Raw genomic sequence first — 22,105 nt, forward strand, 5'->3', positions numbered from 1 at the left:
AGGAAGGGTTTCATTTCAAAGGGAGCTTTTTAATACAAAGAAACGCAATAGCGTGACATACTGAACTCGATTTGTGTGTGGATTGAATTAAGGAATTGTTGTAAACAAGTGAAAATGTAAAAATGTCCATTGAGAATTCTACACAAGTTGTTTTTGTTCTGTGATTAACATATTTTGTTTTTAATACAGTCCTAAGATAATTACTAGTCAAGGTCCTTGATCAGGAATGGGAAAACAGGCTGTTAGAAAAAAGCAGTTTGAAACCTGGGTCTCAGATGGGCCAGTAGACTGAATTGCTATTTCATCATCAAGGCAATAAGAAAAATGAGACCATTTAAAAATTACATGCACTCTTGACAAAGGCAACTCTGTGTCTTTTTATATCAACCCCCCCCCCCCCCTCCCACATATACAATTATCTGCTCTTATTGTCAGGGAAAATCAGCAAAAATACTTTGAGCACTGCTCATTACCTGTAATGCAAAATCTAACTGAAGAGAATATCTCACTGTAGACGTTGGGGTCAATATTCAAAGTGATTTAATTCTTCAGGAGAGGCTTCTGGCTGGATAAAGCGTTTGTGCAGGGCTGAATTCTTTACGGTGATGTTCCAGGCTACATGATTAATCTAATCACCCTACTGCCCAGGAATGCAATAAGACTATCCTGTTCTTACTTAAACCTTCATTACCCAAACTGCAACGGTCTCGAGTATAAATCCACATATGCTTCATCCTCCATCAGCTCACAGCTCTGGAATACCTTACCAAAAGCATTAAAATCCATCCAAAACCATCTAAATTTCAGGAAATCTCTCAAGACCTTCTTATTTGGAAGAGCCTACCACAAAGACTCAACCTGTGTCTCCACTTCTAGACACACATCAATCTAATGACGATTCTGGGCTCATGCACCCTTCCTTCTTTTCCCCTGGATTTCCAGTTCCTTTTGTTCCTTCCCTGTCCTTTCCGCTATTTCTTATGTAGGTTATATCTTGTATTAGTTTAATTCACTGGATTGGCGTTTGCCATGACGGTACGATGTAAGCCACATTGAGCCTGACACAGTTGGGAAAATGTGGGCTATAAATGTGATAAATAAATAAATAAATAAATATTGGTACTTCTAAAGCCATAGCCGGCGATTTTGTGGATGGTCGAAGGGCGGAGTCAGTACGTATGTGGTTAAGTGCCGATATTCAGCTAATTGGACAAATCACACTGCATAAAACTCAGTCTAGTTTAACGTAGGTGGTTACATGATGAATATCGCACCTAACCGTAGTCAGCCGCACATAACTGGATATTCAGTGCCTGTGCCAGATACTGGACGTGGCCGAGCATTGACTATCCAGGCACAATCCTGGCGGAGGCAAAAAAAAAAAAACCCCATAAGGAAAGAACAAGGCCACAGAGTTATTCTTTATATTTAAAACTATTGTCTGAAGTTGTACGTTCAGATGCTAGCATCCTGTCTTGTGTTCTAACCTCTTGATTTTGTGCTTTAGAGGACTATCCTAATGGGACATGGCTGGGGGATGAGAATAATCCTGAGATGCGAGTGCGTTGTCCAATCACTGCAGCCGACATGCTCCACATCAGCACTAACTGCCGGACAGCTGAAAAGATGGCGCTGACGCTGCTTGATTACCTCTTCCATCGTGAAATCCAAGCAGTCTCTAACCTGTCGGGCCAGGGGAGGCATGGGAAAAAGCAGCTGGATCCACTCATGATCTATGGCATTCGCTGTAAGTAGAGTTTCCTGTAGTTCAGAAATGATCTCGCCTCTTGGAGAGGCTGTGTTTATGTGTATATTGAAATAGTCAGGCAAGTGGGCGAGTGTAGTTATCAGTTAAGCAAACAAAAGCACTATCTTACGTATAAAAATTATAGCACTTTGTACTTACCTGCATACAGTTGCTAAATTATATTCTAATACTGAAAACACATCTAAGTCCTTGGAAATTATAGCGAAAGCTGGCATAAGAGATGGTGCCACAGTATGATTTGAACATATGCAAATAGATATAGAGAAGTAAATTTTGATATGACCAATTGTGTATGAGTTTGTTTTGTTAGGATTATTCTGTGATGAACGTATGGCTTCAGAACTGTACAGAAAATGACCATAAGTAATTTGTCACACAGTAAAATGCAGATTTTAGATAGAATGCAGAAGTCAGAATTGAGACCTACATGTTGGAACATGTCAAACATTTGTACTGTTTGGAAAAGGATCTGCCCAGTGTAGAGCCTATTCTAAAATACATGCAGGAATGAACGTGTATATTTATTTATTCATGACTTGATACACAGCTTTAACTGACAAACAGAACACAGCGGTTTACAGGTAAAAATAAAAAGCAAAGAAAAGAACTATAATAATTAAATAATAAACGTGCATACAAGATCAACATACTCTGCCTTCGCTTAAATTCTCACAATGTAATCCATAACTGAATTGTAACAAATCGTATTTCCATTATTTACAATGTATTGTTAGCCACACTGAACCCGCAAATAGGTGGGAAAATGTGGGATACAAATGCAATAAAATAGAGTGGAGGAGTGGCCTAGTGGTTAGGGTGGTGGACTTTGGTCCTGGGGAACTGAGGAACTGAGTTCGATTCCCACTTCAGGCACAGGCAGCTCCTTGTGACTCTGGGCAAGTCACTTAACCCTCCATTGCCCCATGTAAGCCGCATTGAGCCTGCCATGAGTGGGAAAGCGCGGGGTACAAATATATAAAAAAAAATAATAAAAATAAATAAAATTAAAAAATAAAATTCAGTAAAACTGGCAGTCATACACACCCTCTTTCAGATCTGGTACCCCGGTGCTGGCTACATACAGAGGGAGAAGCCATTTAAACCATCAACGTCTAAAACATCAATGGGGGTGACAATGGCCACATGTACGTCTAATTTTTGGCTCTTATCCATGTATGACATAGATGTAATGTGCCAATAAATAGATGTTCATGCCTGCCGTTTTGTAAACCTACACGTCTTAAGCTGCTTTGAGGTTTTATCAACTATGGATGAATAAATCTTATGGACATCATTTTGAGACTACTGATTTTTTTGTTTACAGTCTTGAGCATTTGTATTTTGGTGACTTTCACCTTTCTTTTGTTTACCAAAATGAGTCAGCCATGCACTGCCAGCTGACGATAAGGCACAGCTAAGGCAGTTTTTTTAAAAGTCTTTTGGATGTAACTTATGTGGAATCAAGTAAAAAAAAAAAACTAAGCAATTGTTTCCCCAACTCAAGAAAGGGGATGAAGTGGGAAAAGAACTATGCCTTTTCTTCTGAAAGAGCCTAGATTACTGCTGCTTTTGGATGTATTGTTGAATTGAGCCAAGCCAAAAGATGTATTAAAATAAAATTAAAAAAAACCTGATGTTTTCATATAAATCGCTACTGAAAAAGAGATAAATTCAATTTTGGTTCACGCTCCTCATATGGATTTTTAGTGGAAAGATTTTCCCTCCTTTCTCTTTTGGAGAAGGAAAACAAATGTGTATTTAATTTGAAGATATTTTGAAAAATGTATTACCAGAAGCCTGTAAGTATCACTTTTTCTAAATGAAGGGGTGTATGTTTATATAAAAAAATGCTTTCATGATATATGACATACATTATACCACAAAAAAAGAAAGCTTTATATTTTGAGGTATTTGTTCTCATTCGTTTTCTTGTGTGTAGTGGTAGGAGACACATTTTAGGTGACCAGCCAGATTTCTTTAAACATACACTTACGGCTATAAGTGGCTCATTGTTGTGATTACACAAACATAAGGGAGCTCCTGCTGAAAGATGATCGAGAAATGGCATCAATTTCAGTGAATTTCTTTTTGCAAATGAATGTGCAGGTATGACTCCGGAAGGTTGTTAACAAAATTATTTGCAGATACAGAGAGTGCAAGTCAAGTAAACTAGGAATTTGTGTGTTTAAAATATGTGCCACAATTGTACGGACCCATGAGATAACTTTTAGATCACTTGTTTGGAAATGTAGAATCTGATTAGGTTCTCTTCCCCTTCCCTCAAATAAAGCCAGTTATTTCAAAAATTTGTTTTCAAGCAGAGTTGCTGAATGAAATTGCCTATGGTTGCTAAAAAAAAATCATGCAGAAAGGGCAAACTACGATAGCTGGTGCCCAAAGATGCTTGTAATTTTAAAACATTGGAAACTTGTTTTAAATTCATTGAGGTGTTCTTTCTCTAAGCTGTGGGAAAAAGGGCCCTGCCGTAGCAGTGGGGGCTGTTTTTCTCTACTGCAGCAGGTAAAGAGCCCACCCCTCCCCCTGCAAAAAAAGGCCATGTGGTAAGATTACTCGTGGGGGGGGGGGGGGGGGGGAGGCACTTACCACCACCCATTGAGGTGGCGGTAACCCAGTACTAACCAGGTAGCGTGTGGTGTTGCCCGATTACCACGGGTTAGCGCCATGCTATAAAATAGAAAACATTTCCAGCATGCTGGAAATGGCACATACTCGAAGCAGAACTAACACCAGTGGCAGTTCTGGGTTAGCATACGGTAAGCCTGCATTGGGCTTACCGATACTTTGTAAAAGGGCCCTTGAAGGAGGCAGCCTGACCATATGTGTGAATGTGTAAGCCTGGTTTTTCCTGCTGCCTCTTCTGACTCTGGGCCAGATGCACTAAAGTCGTCGGAAGAGCCCTTCCCTTACCGATTCCATAGTGAATTGGTAGGGAACGGCCATGCATCAAGGAAATGTAATGCAAATGAGCTGTTTGTTGTAGCTCATTTGCAGGGCCGTGCCGATGCGGTAAGCGGGGTAAGCACCGCAGGAGGGCGCCCACCTCTGGAGGGCGCCGCCGCGGTGCTTACCCTCGCCCCGCGCCGCCGAGGCCTTTAAATCTTTTACTTGCAGTCGCAGCAGCGTCTGTGAAAGCGGAGCGCTGCCGACGTCTCCCTTCCCTTCGCGCTGTTGGTTCCCTCAGTGTCCTGCCTTCTTCTGACGTCAGAAGAAGGCAGGACACTGAGGGAACCAATAGCACGAAGGGAAGGGAGACGTCGGCAGCGCTCCGCTTTCACAGACGCTGCTGCGACTGCAAGTAAAAGATTTAAAGGCCCCCAGGGCGCGCCGCGATCATCTTCACGGGGGGAGGGGGGGGCGCGCGCGCGCGCCAACTGTTCATCTGCGGGGGGGCGCCAACTGTTCGTCTGCGGGGGGGGGGGGGGGGGGCGGCACAGACCCTTGGCACGGGCCTGCTCATTTGCATTCTCTATTCCCTCGGAAAACAGTCAGCCGATGCTCGATTATACCCCTCCTCCAGGTCTCTCTCAGCCTATCCCAGCGCATTTAGCTGTCACTGGTGTCAGCTAAACGCGCTGTGATTGGCTGAGAGGCCGTGGGTATGATGTCCTTTTTTTGTTGTTGTTGTTTTGAGTGAAGGACGTCCATAAAGGACGTCCCTGACAAGCACTTGGATGAGGTGGACATCTTCCTGCAGTTTTTGTGATGGGTGTCCTTGGACGTGTTTTTCTTACCTTTTGGACGTCCCTCCCTCCATGTCTCTCCGCCAATCAAAGCGCGTTTAGCTGATACTGGTAATAGCTAAATGCGCTGTGATTGGCTGAGAGAGACCTGGAGGGTGGGACGTCCAAAAGGTTTTGATTTGGACGTCCTCGCACATCCCGATCCTGTGGGGGGGGGGGGGGGGGGGGGGGGAGGGGGATCTCAAAACAACCTTGCAGGGGCTGTTGAGAGAACTGTGGTTCTGGTCAGTTCAGGCAGGTAAGAAAAATACGTCCAAAAAGGATGCCCATCACAAAAGCTGCAGGAAGACGTCCAGCTGGTCCAAGTCTCGTCAGGGACGTCCTTTTTTTTGTTGTTGAATGAAGGATGTCCATAAAGGACGTCCCTGACGAGCACTTGGATGTTTTTTTTTCCCCGATTTTTAAAACTTTTATAGAAGTCTTTAGAGGCGAAAAAATCCCAGGCAGCCCCAACGAGAGGTGCAGAGACCCCTCGTTAGGTTTTCCACGGTAAGGAAAATGGAAAACAGTAGTGCATCTCATTATAATAGCCTTTCAGCGGTAGTGCAGCTCATTATAATAGCCTTTGGATCATTTGCATTCCGTTTTTGTTAGCTGCTACTGTGACAGGAAAATGCCCTTTAGTGCATGGTATGGTTTACTACTTGCTCGTTGAACTGGCTTGAACCAGTTTAAAACCGATGTTAATGGCTCGTTTTTGTTTTTGTGCATCTACCCAGTAGATGCCATTTTGAAAGGTTTCAGGCACAGTGAAAGGCTGTAATTTGCTTAGCCCCCTGAGGAAGCTCAAGAGTAGAGTGAAACAGAGAGCCCCGTTGGGCGGAGATTTAAAGCTAAGTGTCATAAAATATATATCTCATGATGTGCCTTAGAATGTTATAATTATTAGGAAATATCAAATAATTCATGGAATGAAAATGGATGTAATGAATACAAACGTGGAGTTTTTTGACCAATGATAATAACGGAGTCTAGAAGAAGCTGGCACTTAGGAAAACATTTTTTGATCCTTCTGCCAAGTGTGGACTGTTGAAGTCTTTTTCTCCACAATATAAATGAGAATTACATCACATGGTAACAGCTCATGGTGATTAGTTATCATGTTTTTGAAATTTCAGCTTGCTAAGTATATTTTATATTCGATTTTGCTGAAATTTGTCTGGTTATTACTGTATCTGTGTTGTGCTTGTCAGACCCTTGGTGTACTCTTTGCTAAGTACAGCGACTACAATGGAGACAGCATCAGCCCTAATGGATGACTACTACTACTACTACTTAACATTTCTAGAGCGCTACTAGGGTTACGCAGCGCTGTACAAATTAACGAATAAGGACGGTCCCTGCTCAAAGGAGCTTACAATCTAAAGGACGAAATGTCAAGTTGGGGTAGATGAGATTTCCTGAGAAGTGATGTAGTGATTAGGTGCTGAAGGCGACATTGACGAGGTGGGCTTTGAGCAATGATTTGAAGATGGGTAGGGAGGGGGCCTGGCGTATGGGCTCAGGGAGTTTGTTCCAAGCATGGGGTGAGGCGAGGCAGAAAGGGCGAAGCCTAGAGTTGGCGGTGGTGGAGAAGGGTACTGAAAGGAGGGATTTGTCTTGAGAGCGGAGGTTACGGGTAGGGACGTAAGGGGAGATGAGGGTAGAGAGGTAAGGAGGGGCTGCAGATCGAGTGCATTTGTAGGTGAGGATGACAGTGTCCTCAGGCATATCATATGTATAGATGGATAGATAGAAACATAGGTGTCAACTGATACAGCGCAGGTGCTCTGCCATGTCTATTCATTTGTGCATGTGTATTTTGTTGTCACTGTTTTAATTTTTCATTGTTTCTTTCCCTTCTGCTGCTGCCTCTGTCATAAGCATGCTTGAATTCTTCCACTGTTTTGGCTCCGAGAAAAAGCTTCATTATAGTTAACCAAACCAGCTTTGCATAATTTTACTGTTTGAATTACATGCAAAGTGGAATACAGTCTTACTCATTCCTTACATTTATAAATTGTTTTTATTACGGGAAGTCTGGGCTAGGTGTGGTTGAGCCATGTATCATTCTTGTCTCATTTCACTGCCCTAGGAGCAGTAGACATTGCTAAATAAACCACAAACTGTAGGGTGCTCATTGAGGGTGATTTTAAATTGCATTTCCTTGGGTAAAACATTGCTTTTCCAGTAGAAAAGGACTACCCAATATGGGGGTAATTTTTAAAAACCTTTTCTGGGTCAAATAACATTGGGTGCGAGTATACACATGTGAAAATTAGGCGTTCTGCATGACTGTGCCTAGTTTATGCGTAGGTGCTCCTGGGGGCATAGCTTGAGTGGGATGAGGTGGAGTTGTGATGTATAAATGGGTATGTATATGCAAAGAATACATGCACACCTTTGGAGCAAGTTTAAATTAATGCATGAAAATTTTTGTGTTGCTAAGAGTCATTGTATGAGCCTAGTTTATAGGTGCCTATCCAGCTCATTTTTGAAAGAGAAGGGCGCCCATCTTCCGACACAAATCGGGAGATGGGCGTCCTTCTCTCAGGGTCGCCCAAATCGGCATAATCGAAAGCCGATTTTGGCCACCCTCAACTGCTTTCCGTCGCGGGGACGACCAAAGTTCAAGGGGGCGTGTCGGCAGTGTACTGAAGGTGGGTCGGGGGCGTGGTTAAGAGATGGGCATCCTCGGCCGATAATGGAAAAAAGAAGGGCGTCCCTGACGAGCATTTGGCCGACTTTACTTGGTCCCTTTTTTTCACGACCAAGCCTCAAAAAGGTGCCCGAACTGACCAAATGACCACCGGAGGGAATCGGGGATCACCTCCCCTTACTCCCCCAGTGGTCACCAACCCCCTCCCACCCCAAAAAAATTTTTTTAAACACATTTTGTTCCAGCCTCTATGCCAGCCTCAAATGTCATACCCAGCTCCATGACAGCAGTATGCAGGTCCCTGGAGCAGTTTTTAGTAGGTGCAGTGCACTTCAGACAGTCGGACCCAGGTCCCCCCCCCCCCCCACCTGTTACACTTGTGGTGGTAAATGTGAGCCCTCCAAAACCCACCCGAAACCCACTGTACCCACATGTAGGTGCCCCCCTTCATCCCTAAGGGCTATGGTAGTGGTGCAGAGTTGTGGGTTTTGGGGGGCTTAGCACACAAGGTAAGGGAGCTATGCAGCTGGGAGCAATTTGTGAAGTCCACTGCTGTGCCCCCTAAGGTGCCTGGTTGGTGTCCTGGCATTTGAGGAGGACCAGTGCACTACGAATGCTAGCTCCTCCCACTACCAAATGCCTTGGATTTGGTTGTTTTTGAGATGGGCGTCCTCAGTTTCCATTATCATAGTAACATAACATAGTAACATAGTAGATGGCGGCAGAAAAAGACCTACACGGTCCATCCAGTCTGCCCAAGATAAACTCATATGTGTATACCTTACCTTGATTTGTACCTGTCTTTTTCAGGGCACAGACTGTATAAGTCTGCCCAGCAGTATTCCCCGCCTCCCAACCACCAGTCCCGTCTCCCATCACCGGCTCTGGCACAGACCGTATAAGTCTGTCCTCCACTATCCATATCTCCCAACCACCAACCCCTCTTCCCCCCCATCTGCTCCGCCACCCAATTTTAGCTAAGGTTCTGAGGATCCATTCCTTCTGCACAGGATTCCTTTATGCATATCCCACGCATGTTTGAATTCCGTTACCGTTTTCATCTCCACCACCTCCCGCGGGAGGGCATTCCAAGCATCCACCACCCTCTCCGTGAAAAAATACTTCCTGACATCTTTCCTGAGTCTGCCCCCCTTCAATCTCATTTCATGTCCTCTCGTTTTACCGCCTTCCCATCTCCGGAAAAGATTTGTTTGCGGATTAATACCTTTCAAATATTTGAACGTCTGTATCATATCACCCCTGTTCCTCCTTTCCTCCAGGGTATACATGTTCAGGTCAGCAAGTCTCTCTTCATTATCGGCGAAAACCGAGGTTGCCCATCTCTAAGGTCGACCTAAATGCTGAGATTTAGGCATCCCCGACCGTATTATCGAAACGAAAGATGGACGCCCATCTTGTTTCGATAATACGGGATGCCCCGCCCCTTCGCCGGGACGTCCTTAGAGATGGGCGCCCCATTCGATTGTGGCCCTCCATGTTGCCTTTATAAAATTAAAACACTGGAGGTGGTATCACCAGAATTTTTTTTTTTCAAGTGGAAATTTATATGAAAGAGACATCAACATTCAACATAGCCATCGTAACCTGCTTGTTGGCGTAAGTCATGTATTGATAGTGAAGTTTTAATGTTGCAAAAGAGAAGTTCTCGCATGAAAATTCCACATAAAAATTTGTTGGGATCATCTGCACTTTGTTCATAAAGCTTCTGAGGGCAGATGATGATATTCATGACTTGAACCAATAAGCAGGTTACGATGGCTATGTTGATACCTCTTTTGAATAAATTTTCACTTGAAAAATTATGTTCTGATGATACCAACTTCAGTGTTTTGCTTTGTTTTGGTCACGGGCTCCTTTTTTTTTTTTTGTTTGCTGTGATACTATAAAAGAGACATAAAATAAGCTTCCTTTTCACATTTCATATAGGCAACCCTGCTTTGAAGTTACCTTTCACATTGTTAAATTTGTGCATGCCTGGCCTGTGTGCTTGTAAACTTAATCAGAGAGGAGGCATTACTAGGTATAGTGTAATATAAATAAAACAAAAGAAAGGAAAATAAGGTGATTCCAATTTTTTTTCTATTAGACTAACCATAGAGTGGAGGAGTGGCCTAGTGGTCTTGGGCAAGTCACTTAACCCTCCATTGCCTCAGGTACCAACTTAGATTGTGAGCCCTCCTGGGACAGAGAAATATCCAGAGTACCTGAATGTAACTCACCTTGAGCCACTACTGGAAAAGGTGTGAGCAAAATCTAAATAAATAAATATTCTAGAATTCTAAAGAATAACAAGATTCCATGCAGAATTTCAAAGTGTAGCAACATTCCATGTAGAACCCCAAAGAGTAACAAGATTCTTTGGGGTGCAGGAGTGGTCTAGTGGTTAGAGCACCAAGGTGGCCAGTTCAAATGCTCCTTGTGATCTTGGGCAAGTCACTTAACCCTCCATTGCCTCAGGTACAAACTTAGATTGTCAGCCCTCCTGGGACAGAGAAATATCCAGAGTACCTGACTGTAACTCACCTTGAGCTACTACTGAAAAAGGTGTGAGCAAAATCTAAATAGATAATAAATAAACAACTTATGTTCTGCATGCTGGTGTCATTCATAGCTGTCTTGGGTCGTTGCTGACTTTTTATCAGCTATTGTCATTGCTGCTGCCTTTACATCATTTCTTCAAGTTTGTTTATTTTTCACTAAATATACTGTCTTTCTTGAAGGCAAAACAAAGTGGTTTACAATCAAATCAGAAAATAGAGAACAACACAATTCATCAGATAGGAGAGCATTAGAAATAAAATAGGTAGGCAGCAGGGGATGGAGAAGGAAGAGTAGAAGAGGGAAGACTTAGCTGGCTTGTGCGTGCCACTCACCATAGACTAGGTATTTCTGAAGACTTGGCTAAAAAGGTGAGTTTCTAAAGCTGCTTTCATGAAGCATCTCCCCGTTCATATCTTCTAGAGTATTTCTCTCTCTCGACTCACAGGATTTTTAGTGATGGCGCCAACATAGAACCCACTTTCTCCAATCTCAGGTAGACTAAATGTCTGTTGAACATACACAGAAGTTCCATGGTTCTTGGTCCTTATTTATCTGAGCACAGCAGAAATGCAGATTTGCTGTCTGTTTGGTAATTTTCTTCACTTTCTCCCGATTCCTTCTCCCCACTGTCTCTTTCCCCAAAAGCAAAAAATGAAACACTTTTCTTGGTTGTCTCTTCCCCACCCTTCCAGTCTCTACCATTGAGTTTGACTTGTCCAAAACTATGTTCCCAATGGCAAACATACCCGGGTTCAAGAGTTCAAAGTACTGTCTGTGTAGGGAAGCCATTCCCAACCCAGTCCTCTGGGCACACCTAGTCCCATCAGGTTTTCAAGATATCTACAATGAATATGCATGAGATAGATTTGCATGCACTGCTAGTACAAAACTGGTATGCACAGAACCATACAATTCAAGACTTGAGGTTTTTTGTTTTCAAAGTCCTTCATACATCTTGGAGAGGCAGCAACATTGATAAATGCCTCCAACAAGAAGAACAAAGAACTATGTTCCACATGAGAACCCTAGCACTCCAGGGTCTCGATTCAGAGATAGATTACAAACCCTTTCTTTAATGTGCTTACCTGTGTGCACATCTTTGGATGGCGTTGCCACGGGTTAAATTTTCCTGTCGCAACAGTTCAAAATCCCCAGAAGCAGATCTTTTGATCGAAACGTTGTATTTGATATGAGCGTCAGCATCGGGTGCAAAAACTTCTTTAGCCAGCGCTGAGCCTGCTAATACAGTATAAGTAGTCGCTAATTTTCTTTTTTAATGTTCTCTTTTTGCTTTGTGAGTGTGTGTGTAGTTTTCATGAGGTCTTATGTTTAATGTCTCGTATGAAGGTAACTCTAAAAGTACATAAGTAATGCCACACTGGGAAAAGACCAAGGGTCCATCGAGCCCAGCATCCTGTCCACGACAGCGGCCAATCCAGACCAAGGGCACCTGGCAAGCTTCCCAAACGTACAAACATTCTATACATGTTATTCCCGGAATTGTGGATTTTTCCCAAGTCCATTTAGTAGTGATTTATGGACTTGTCCTTTAGGAAACTGTCTAACCCCTTTTAAAACTCTGCCAAGCTAACCACCTTCACCACGTTCTTCGGCAACGAATTCCAGAGTTTAATTATGCGTTAGGTGAAGAAATATTTTCTCCGATTTGTTTTAAATTTACTACACTGTAGTTTCATCGCAGGCCCTTAGTCCTAGTATTTTTGGAAAGCGTGAACAGACGCTTCACATCCACCTGTTCCACTCCACCCATTATTTTATATACCTCTATCATGTCTCCCCTCAGCTGTCTCTTCTCCAAGCTGAAAAGCCCTAGCCTCCTTAGTCTTTCTTCATAGGGAAGTCGTCCCATCCCTGCTATCATTTTCGTCGCCCTTCGCTACACCTTTTCCAATTCTAATATATCTTTCTTGAGATGCGGCGACCAGAATTGAACACAATACTCAAGGTGAGGTTGCACCATGGAGCAATACGACGGCATTACAACATCCTCACACCTGTTTTCCATACCTTTCCTAATAATACCCGACATTCTATTTGCTTTCCTAGCCGCAGCAGCACACTGAGCAGAAGGTCCCTTTCTTGGTCCGTAACTCCTAACGTGGAACCTTGCATGATGTAGCTATAATTCGGGTTCCTCTTTCTCACATGCATCACTTTGCACTTGCTCACATTAAACGTCATCTGCCATTTAGCCGCCCAGTCTCCCAGTCTCGTAAGGTCCTCTTGTAATTTTTCACAATCCTGTCGCAAGTTAACGACTTTGAATAACTTTGTGTCATCAGCAAATTTAATTACCTCGCTAGTTACTCCCATCTCTAAATCATTTATAAATATATTAAAAAGCAGCGGTCCTAGCACAGACCCCTGAGGAACCCCACTAACTACCCTTCTCCATTGTGAATACTGCCCATTTAACCCCACTCTCTGTTTCCTATCCTTCAACCAGTTTTTAATCCACAATCGGGCATTTCCTCCTATCCCATGACCCTCCAATTTCCTCTGTAGCCTTTCATGAGGTACCTTGTCAAACGCCTTTTGAAAATCCAGATACACAATATCAACCGGCTCCCCTTTGTCCACATGTTTGTTTACTCCTTCAAAGAATTGAAGTAAATTGGTCAGGCAAGATTTCCCCACACAAAAGTCGTGCTGACTTGGTCTCAGTAATCCATGTCCTCTGATGTGCTCTGTAATTTTGTTTTTGATAATAGCCTCTACCATTTTCCATTCATATATATACGCTTTTTGTTATGAAAATGTTTTAACACATTTAAATTTCAAATGCATTTAGAATAAAAGTTTAAAGGATAAATAATATCATAGATGTTTTGGTTTCTGGAGGCAAATGATTACATGTAGTAGGCTCAAGGGGACCTAATAGCCTTGCCACTGATGGATATCCGATGCCTCCTCCAGGACCTTTTCCTCTTTTTTTAGTAATATGTCACAGTGTTGTTTTATTCCCTTGGGTATACAATGATTTTTGTGGTGCAAGCTTTATTGTTAAACATTTGTGCTTTTTTTTTTACCCCTTTTTTTCTATTTATCGCTCTTTGGGTTTCTGTCAGGTACTTGTGACCTGGATTGGCCACTGTTGGAAAAGGATACTGGGCTGGTTGGACCGTTGGGCTGACCAAGTATAGCTATTCTTATGTTTAGGGTTGTAACTGTTGTAGTAAGTATTGTTTTGTTCTAAACTGCCACTCTGTGGAGGATGCCCTGGTGCTTCCTTACCGTCCTCATCTCACTATAAATATTCTGTTTATCTTGTGTTATTTTGGATTCTGTTACCTGTTTTGTTTCCACCACCTCCTCTAGAAGGGCATTTCAGGCATCCACCACTCTTTCCATGAAAAAAAAAATTATTTGGAGCTTCACATCATGGTCCCAAGTTCTGCTGAAAACGGTTTGCCTTTTGTACACCTCAAATTCCTTTCAGTTGTTTAAATGAATATGTCATAATATGCTCCTATCTCTTGTCTTCATTTCTACTTGTATACCCAAAATGTTGCACTTCAGGGCTGCGGTAATGATGACAAGACCTTTATGGGGCCCTCATTTACTGGTTCCAAGGGGGGGGGGGGAGAAATAGGCTCTTCGCCGAACTGAATGACCCCCTCTGACCTCAGTGATTTACCCCTCACCCCCCTAGACACCATATCATACAAACCCTTCTCTGTGCCTCTTCTTCAACACTACCCCTCCTATACCCTCTTCCACATCATTGCACTCAACTCCTCTCAATCAGACCCACCCTCCTTCCTTGAGCCCCCACTTACATTGTCCTGTCCCCATATTTCTCATCAAACTGCTCTTTCCCTTAGCTAGGAATTAATTTCCTATTTCTGCACTCACTGACACTGTTCATTGTACACCTACATACTTTAGTGTGCACTACTTCCTCCAGCAACTTGACTCCATGGTCTTCCTCTGAATCTGCAGCCCACCCTGCCTCTACTATCACTGCAACCATGCTGCTAGATTCCTCCTACCTGCTTTTATCACATATTGAGGCCTTTCTCTTTAATTATCATCATTACGTCCTCTGGGTTTTGCATCCTGGGAGGGAGTCAGTACAAGCTGCATTCCAATTCTCCAGACCAGCCTACACTATTTTGGCTGGTACTGTCTTCCATGCTGGCAGCAGTGGCAGGAGGAAACAAGAGACATGGCAACAGAAGGGAGCCATGAGTTTGGCAGCAAGATCCACCATACGTTCTGGGGAGGGGAGAATTGAGCAAGTGTAGCAGTAGGCATACTATAATGAGAGTTTTTCCTGGAAGAGAGGGAGGAGCAAATACAACTGCAAAGGGTCTTTTTTGAGGACAGGCAGGATGTCAAGCCCTCGTAAATGGGAGACATTCAGGCTCATTTTCAAAAGAGATGGACCTCCATCTTCTGACATAAATCGGCACTTGGACATCCATCTCTCAGAGACGTCCAAATCGGTATAGTCGAAACCCGATTTTGGATGTCTCTAGCGGAAGTCCGCCACAAGGATGTACAAATCTGAGGGGGGCGTATCGGAGGCGTGGTGAAGGCGAGACTTGGGCATTCCTAAGACTTGGACGTTTTTGAGCCATAATGGGAAAAAGCAGACACGTCCATGACTAAAACTTGGACGTTTTCACCTGGACCTGTTTTATTGCGAATAAGGCACAAAAAGGTGCCCGAAATGACCAGATGACCACCGGAGGGAGTTGGGGATGACCTCCCCTTACTCCCCCAGTGGTCACTAACCCCCCTCCCATCCTCAAAAAACATCATTAAAAATATTGCTTGCCAGCCTCAGATATCATATTCAGGTCCATGACAGCGTATGCAGGTCCCTTGAGCAGTTTTAGTGGGTGCAGTGCACTTCAGACAGGTGGGCCCAGGCCCATACCCCCCCTACCTGTTACATTTGTGGAGGAAACAGCGAGCCCTCCAAAACCCACCAGAAACCCACTGTACCCACATATAGGTGCCCCCCTTCACCCATAAGGGCTATGGTAGTGGTGTACAGTTGGGGGTAGTGGGTTTTGGGGGGGGCTCAGCACACAAGGTAAGGGAGCTATGTACCTGGGAGCAATTTATGAAGTCCACTGCAGTGCCCCCTAGGGTGCCCCATTGCTGTCCTGGCATGTCATGGGGACCAGTGTACTAGTAATGCTGGCTCCTACCACGTCCAAATGGCTTGCATTTGGATGTTTTAGACTTGGACGTCTTTGGTTTCGAAAATCGCCAACTATCAAAGACATCCAAATCTAAGGACGTCCTTGGTATTTTTGAAAACGAAAAATGGACGTCCATCTTTTTTCGAAAATGACCTTTTCCCCGCCTCTGAATTTGGATGTTTTACAAAGACGTTCAAATTCCAACTTAGACGTTTCTTTCGAAAATGCCCCCCATTGTCTAATAGAGCCTGTGTGTGAAGAATTTTTTTGAACTGGAAAATCTGTCTTTTTATTTTTTTTGCTCTTTCTTTTCCTTTTCTCAAATTGTAGAAACTTTTTCTTCCTTGTTGTCATGTGCTGACCTCTTATTTTCCCCTTTGACGTCCTAGTTAGCGTTTTTTTTTTGGGTTGTCATTTAAGTTTTCTTTATTTTTTTACATGCTTGCCTGCTTCTTTTAGGGGGTGGAAAACCATGATTTTTAGCAATATGTTCAAGTGGTACAGCAAGATAATATGATACATGGGGGTTGCAGTTCCTAGGATCCAGTCACCTTCATTCGTGTTCACAGATGACAAGAGAGCACTTCAAATTCTAGTCCATCAATATCAGTGTCAGAGGCATCTGTCTGAAGGGGGTCTATGAGCTGTACCAGAGCGCCCCCCCCCCCCACTGTCGCAGGTACAAATAAATACTTGTTTATAATAAGCAAACCTCTTTAACATTGCTTTTGACTCGTAACCACTTGTGCCACTCGCCTCCACCTACCCTCCTCTCCTCTGTCCTGTACACATTAATTGATTTGATTTGCTTACTTTATTTTTTGTCTATTAGATTGTAAGCTCTTTGAGCAGGGACTGTCTTTCTTCTATGTTTGTGCAGCGCTGCGTACGCCTTGTAGCGCTATAGAAATGCTAAATAATAGTAGTAGTAGTAACCACAGAAAGGCGGTATAATAAATCACATTCTCTTTCCATTAAAGTCAAATCAATATTGGAACTTCTTGGAGTATGGTGTCAAGCATACCAAATGTGGTATCTTTGAAGCATCCCCAGAAAGGGGTGCTTAATTTCCTTGACATTTGAGGGGTTATGCCACTCTCCAAGTCCCTGATGCTAGGTCACCTGATTCTTTTCAGGAGGGCATCATTTCACTTATTCCACCTTCAATCTTGTTTTAGGTAGATTATCAATGTAGAACATTCTGCTGCCAGTTCTCAACCCATTTAGTCTGTGATTCATCAGCACCAAGGCTGTGAAAGGTGTTATCTGTCATCTGCTTTAGTGTCTATTTGGTGCATTGAGAGAGGAAACCTCCCCCGAAAACAGGCATACATCTATACCTATGTCTCCAATGAAGCATTGGGGTCTATCCAAGTTCAGGCTCAAACACACAGCTCTCCCTTAGAATACATTTATAGGTCTGAATCGGAGCAGTCCTGGGATTCTCTGAGTCTGCGGCGTTCTCTAAAGAGAAGGGCTCCACTGACTTTCCATTGTAACCCCACTCCTCCCCATGAAAGGAGAAAGCCTCTCCCGGTGGGCCTCTTATTTACTGATTTCATCCGGAAAATGATGGACGCTGTTCCATTTGAAATTAGAAACTGAACAGGAACCAAAAGAAGAAACACTGGACATCCTCCAGTTCTTTGGCCTCCCTTAAGGAAGCTGTGATAGTGCCCATTCATAGAACGCTTGAGGATGAGAATGTGAGGGACCTCCCACTCATCTCTGTACAACCAGTTAATAAGAATGTGGATTCTCTGTATAGAATTTGGAAGGCTTCCAGATTTGAGAGGCAGTAAATTCCATTCTTTGGAATTCAGATCCACTCTCGAGAGCCAAGTCACACACTTCACTGATTCTGGTGAGGGATGCTAGGACTCTGGATTTTCTTTTAGAAGAAAGTATTCTAGATGCGTGTACATAGCTTTATGGGTTAGTATATGTGAAACAACATGTGTAAGACTGAGGAGCTTGCACACTTTTCCTTAGGATAAGACTGGGCAAGGGGAACAATGTGGAAAGTGCATGGCCAGGTGATATTTATTGCTTTCAAAAAGCATCAAGGGCCTCTGCAATAAATATTAGGGCTCACAGACTTTCATAGCTGTGGGTTTCAGGATTTCTCTCTACTGCTGGGATGTCAGAGGGCCTTTCCTGCACTTAATAATGAATCTCTTAGGAGGTAAGGTAAAAGAGGAACACTCCAGTCCCTTTACTGATTCGAATGGAATCCATCCCATTTTCACTGCAGGCAGACTCACCAGGGATCTTGCTCTCATCCAGTAGTTTACCAAGGGCAGGGCGGTGCAGGCAGCAAGAGGGTGCATGGAGCAGGTGCACAGCTGTCTGCTTTTCCCGCCCCCTGTCCCCTTTGACGTTTCTTCCTGTTCTAGGGCAGGGGACTGGCAGAACTGACAGCCATGCACCTGCTTTGCACACCCCCTTACTAGTGTAAAGGTGTGTGTGTGGGGGGTAACGTGCCAGGGGGACGCAGCAGTGACCCGTCTCGGGTGGTGAGAACAAGCTAGGAACGCGCCACTGCTCTCATCTGAGAAATCAGAGAGCTCAGAAGGTACAGCTTGTTCCCCAGTCAAAACTTGTGATAGGTTTTGACTGCCTTTAGGTGAATATGACCAGAGTTCTGGTATCCATTTTATTTATTTATTTATTATTACATTTGTACCCCGCACTTTCCCACAGAAGCAGGTAGAATGCGGCTTACATAATAAACAGAATTACAATTATTAGATTCATTAGATTCATTCTGTAACACCCTTCCAGCAGAAGGGAAGCTAAGGTATTATGTTAACCAGCAAGTTCCTGGAGGAAATGTCCATAGCCTGTTATTGAGATAGACATGGGGGAAGCCACTGCTTGCCCTGGGATTGGTAGCATGGAATGGCGCTACTAATTGGGTTTCTGCCAGGTATTTGTGACCTGGATTGGCCACGGTTGGAAACAGGATGCTGGGCTAGATGGACCATTGGTCTTCAGTGTGCGAAGGAAGAGTGAGACTTGGAGGTGATTGTGTCTGACGACATTAAAGCTTTCAAACAGGTAGAAAAAGTGACGGCCAAAGCCAGAAGGATGCTTGGGTGCATAAAGAGAGGCATGACCAGCAGCAAAAAGGAGGTGATAGTGCCGTTGTACAAGTCTCTGGTGAGGCCTCATTTGGAGTACTGCGTGCAGTTCTGGAGACCGCACCTACGGAAAGATATAGACAGGATGGAGTCGGTCCAGAGGGCGGCTACCAAATTAGTAAGTGGTCTTGAATGCAAAAATTATAGGGCCAGGCTTATGAACCTCAACATGTATATGCTAGAAGAGAGGAGGGAGAGAGGAGACAGAAGGGGTGGTGGAAGCATGGAATGGCCTCCCGGTGGAGGTGGTGGAGTCGAGGAGTCGAGGACCGTTCCAGAATTTAAAAAGGCATGGGATAAGCATGTGGGATCGCTTAGGAAGAATTAGGGGTTACAGAGGATGGGCAGACTAGATGGGGTCATATGGCCTTTATCTGCGTTTTTGTGTTTACTATGGGTTCTAAAGATTGTTTGGCAAGGATACAGAGTCCACCTATTTGATGATCCACTAAATTGCATACCGATAGTATCTTGGTCTAGCTCTCCAAAAAATACTTAGCAAGGAGCTCTCTTCCCTCATATAAACTAATGTGGCAGGAGTTCCCTAATGGTCAGAACAGCAGACTGAGAGTCAGGGATGCCCAGCTGAAATTTTACTGCAGCTGTTTGTGATCTTGGCCAAGTCACTTAACCCTGAATTGCCTCAGCTACAGACAGATTGTCAGCCCTCCAGGGACAGGAAAATACCTACTGTACCTGAATGCCTTGAGCTACAACTAAAAAAAAGTGTGAACTAAATTTAAAACTTCTTCCCCTTTCTCTACTGCGGCATCAAGTACAAATCCACGTATGCTACCTCCTTCTCTTTCATCAGCACTCAGCTTTGGAACTCTTTGCCAAAGACCATTAAAACCATCACCAACCATCTAACTTTCAGGAAATCTCTAAAGACCATGTTATTTGGAAGTGCTTATCCCACTGCCTCTGCATGTGTCTCCACTGTTGGAAGCGCATCGATCTAGGGATGTTTTGGACATATTCCCCTTCCCTCCAGGTTTCCCTAATCCTTTTGTCCATTCCTACTCTTCCCCAATATCTCTTGTAGGTTTTGTGCTGTATTAGCTTCATTTTACTGCATTGGCGTCTGCCTCTGTGGTCCGTTGTAAGTCACATTGAGCCTGACACTGTTGGGAAACTGTGGGGTACAAATGAGATAAATAAATAAACCCATTCCACCAAGGAAAAGAGGGAAGGCATTTTACTCTTTTTTTTTTTTTTTGGTTTTTTTTTTTTGTTACATTTGTACCCCGCGCTTTCCCACTCATGGCAGGCTCAATGCGGCTTACATGGGGCAATGGAGGGTTAAGTGACTTGCCCAGAGTCACAAGGAGTCACATTTTACTCTTTAAGGGGGTCTTTTACTAAGGCACGCTGGCATTTTTAGTGCACGCAAAATGCTAAAGATGCCAATGTGTTCCTATGGGTGTCTTTAGCATTTGCCTATTTTTAACATGCGCTAAAAACACCAGCACGCCTAAGTAAAAGACCCCCTAAGTGTTTCCTGGTCACAAAGAAGGTAGGAGGATTCTGTCCTGCCGTAGACCTAGGGCTTTGAACAAATTTCTGGTCTGAGAAGATTTCAAGACAGGGAATTAAGTTGCCTAGGGAAACTAGCCTAAAAAAGAAGACTGGTTATGTTCATTGAACTTGAAGGGAGCATACACGCAGATAGAGATACACCCCAAGCAAAAAAACAGGAGACAAACCCCTGCAAAAACACACAAACAAACCAAGAGCAGAGGTGATCCAGAAAGTGAAAAGATACTATTGAGAAATGACCCAACCAGGCCAAGTTTTGGTTTGCCTTCGTCAGGGGTCAGCAAGGTTTTCCATATAAAATCAAAGAAGTTCAAGAAAACTATTCCTAATACTTGGAATTGTGTGGTGTAGTTCTGCTGCTCAGTCCAAAGTGCAACATAGTAAAAGGAGCCCTTAGAGAGCCCTAAATTGGTCTCTGAAAACTTACTGAACACTTAAATTTAGAAGCATAAAAAGTGGGTGGCAGGAGGGGCAGATTTAGGACCGGGACAGAAAGTTAGTAGATTAGCACCAATTTTCAGCACGACTCATAAATTAGGCTAGACAAGCCTACATTTATAAGCATAGCTGTTAACCCCCTAAATTAAGATGAATTTTGAGCCGAAAGTTGGACTGAAATTAGGGCACAAATTTAGGAACCTAACTGAGCAGCCTAAATTTTGAAGCTCAGCTTTTTAAACTATAGGGCCCTTAATGTTCATTAAATGGCAAAAAGCTGCATTTATTGTAATGTCATTGCGTGTTTAAAACTGTTGGAAATAAAAGTGCAATTTAAAATTAATTTCTTCTGTCATTTAAAGGTGTTGGGGCTATATATTTTTTGAACCCCCTCTGCCTTTTGCTAGATGTTGGTGTTTTTGTAGTTTATTGCTTGTCATTCCAACATTTTGGTAAGTGCTTCTTTTTCTGTACTGTAGTGTGCCCCTTCCCTGCTTCATTATATTTGTCATCATCAGTTGCTCTGAATTCTTCTTGTAGCAGACACATTTTTCTTAATAGTCAAACTCTATTACTGATAGTCTGAATGCTCACACGGGGTACGTTTATAACAGGGCACCTTACTTTCCTTAACCATGCATATTTTATACCTAGTTTATAAAGGCAATGTAAGGGCCTATGTTCCTTTATGAAATAGGCTGACAAAAAATCCTCAGTAGATCACAAATGCTCTCACACAAATTAATACCTACTTCAAGGCAGTGGCATAGCCACGGGTGGGCCAGGGCCCACCCATTTATGGCTCAGGCCCACCCAACAGTAGGTCATGTATAGTGGTAACTGGTTGGAATCCCAAGCTCCGCCAGCTGAAGATTTTCCCCTGATGGTAACGAAAACGCTACTCTCCATGACACCGGCACCTGCGCATGCTCAGTTTTCAGTGCATGCCTGCTGCCAAGGTGGAAAGAAGCTTTTTCCCACCAGCTGAGATAATTTTTTTGTGGGGGGTGGGGTAGAAGACTTGGTGCCCACCCAATTCTTGCCTAGGCCCACCCAAAATCTGTTGTCTGGCTACGCCC

General features: G+C 43.5%; 1 protein-coding gene across 2 annotated transcripts in view; it reads left to right on the forward strand.

The window, feature by feature from the left end:
* Window positions 1-22,105, forward strand: part of BANP (BTG3 associated nuclear protein) — a 517,523-nt gene that overhangs the window by 189,339 nt on the left and 306,079 nt on the right. For both annotated transcript variants that reach the window (XM_030204572.1, XM_030204573.1), the window contains exon 7: window positions 1,508-1,747. In XM_030204572.1, the coding sequence (XP_030060432.1) occupies window positions 1,508-1,747 (240 nt within the window). The remainder of the gene's footprint in view (window positions 1-1,507; window positions 1,748-22,105) is intronic.

This window comes from Microcaecilia unicolor, chromosome 5 (assembly GCF_901765095.1).
Source record: "Microcaecilia unicolor chromosome 5, aMicUni1.1, whole genome shotgun sequence".
Lineage (NCBI taxonomy): Eukaryota > Metazoa > Chordata > Amphibia > Gymnophiona > Siphonopidae > Microcaecilia > Microcaecilia unicolor.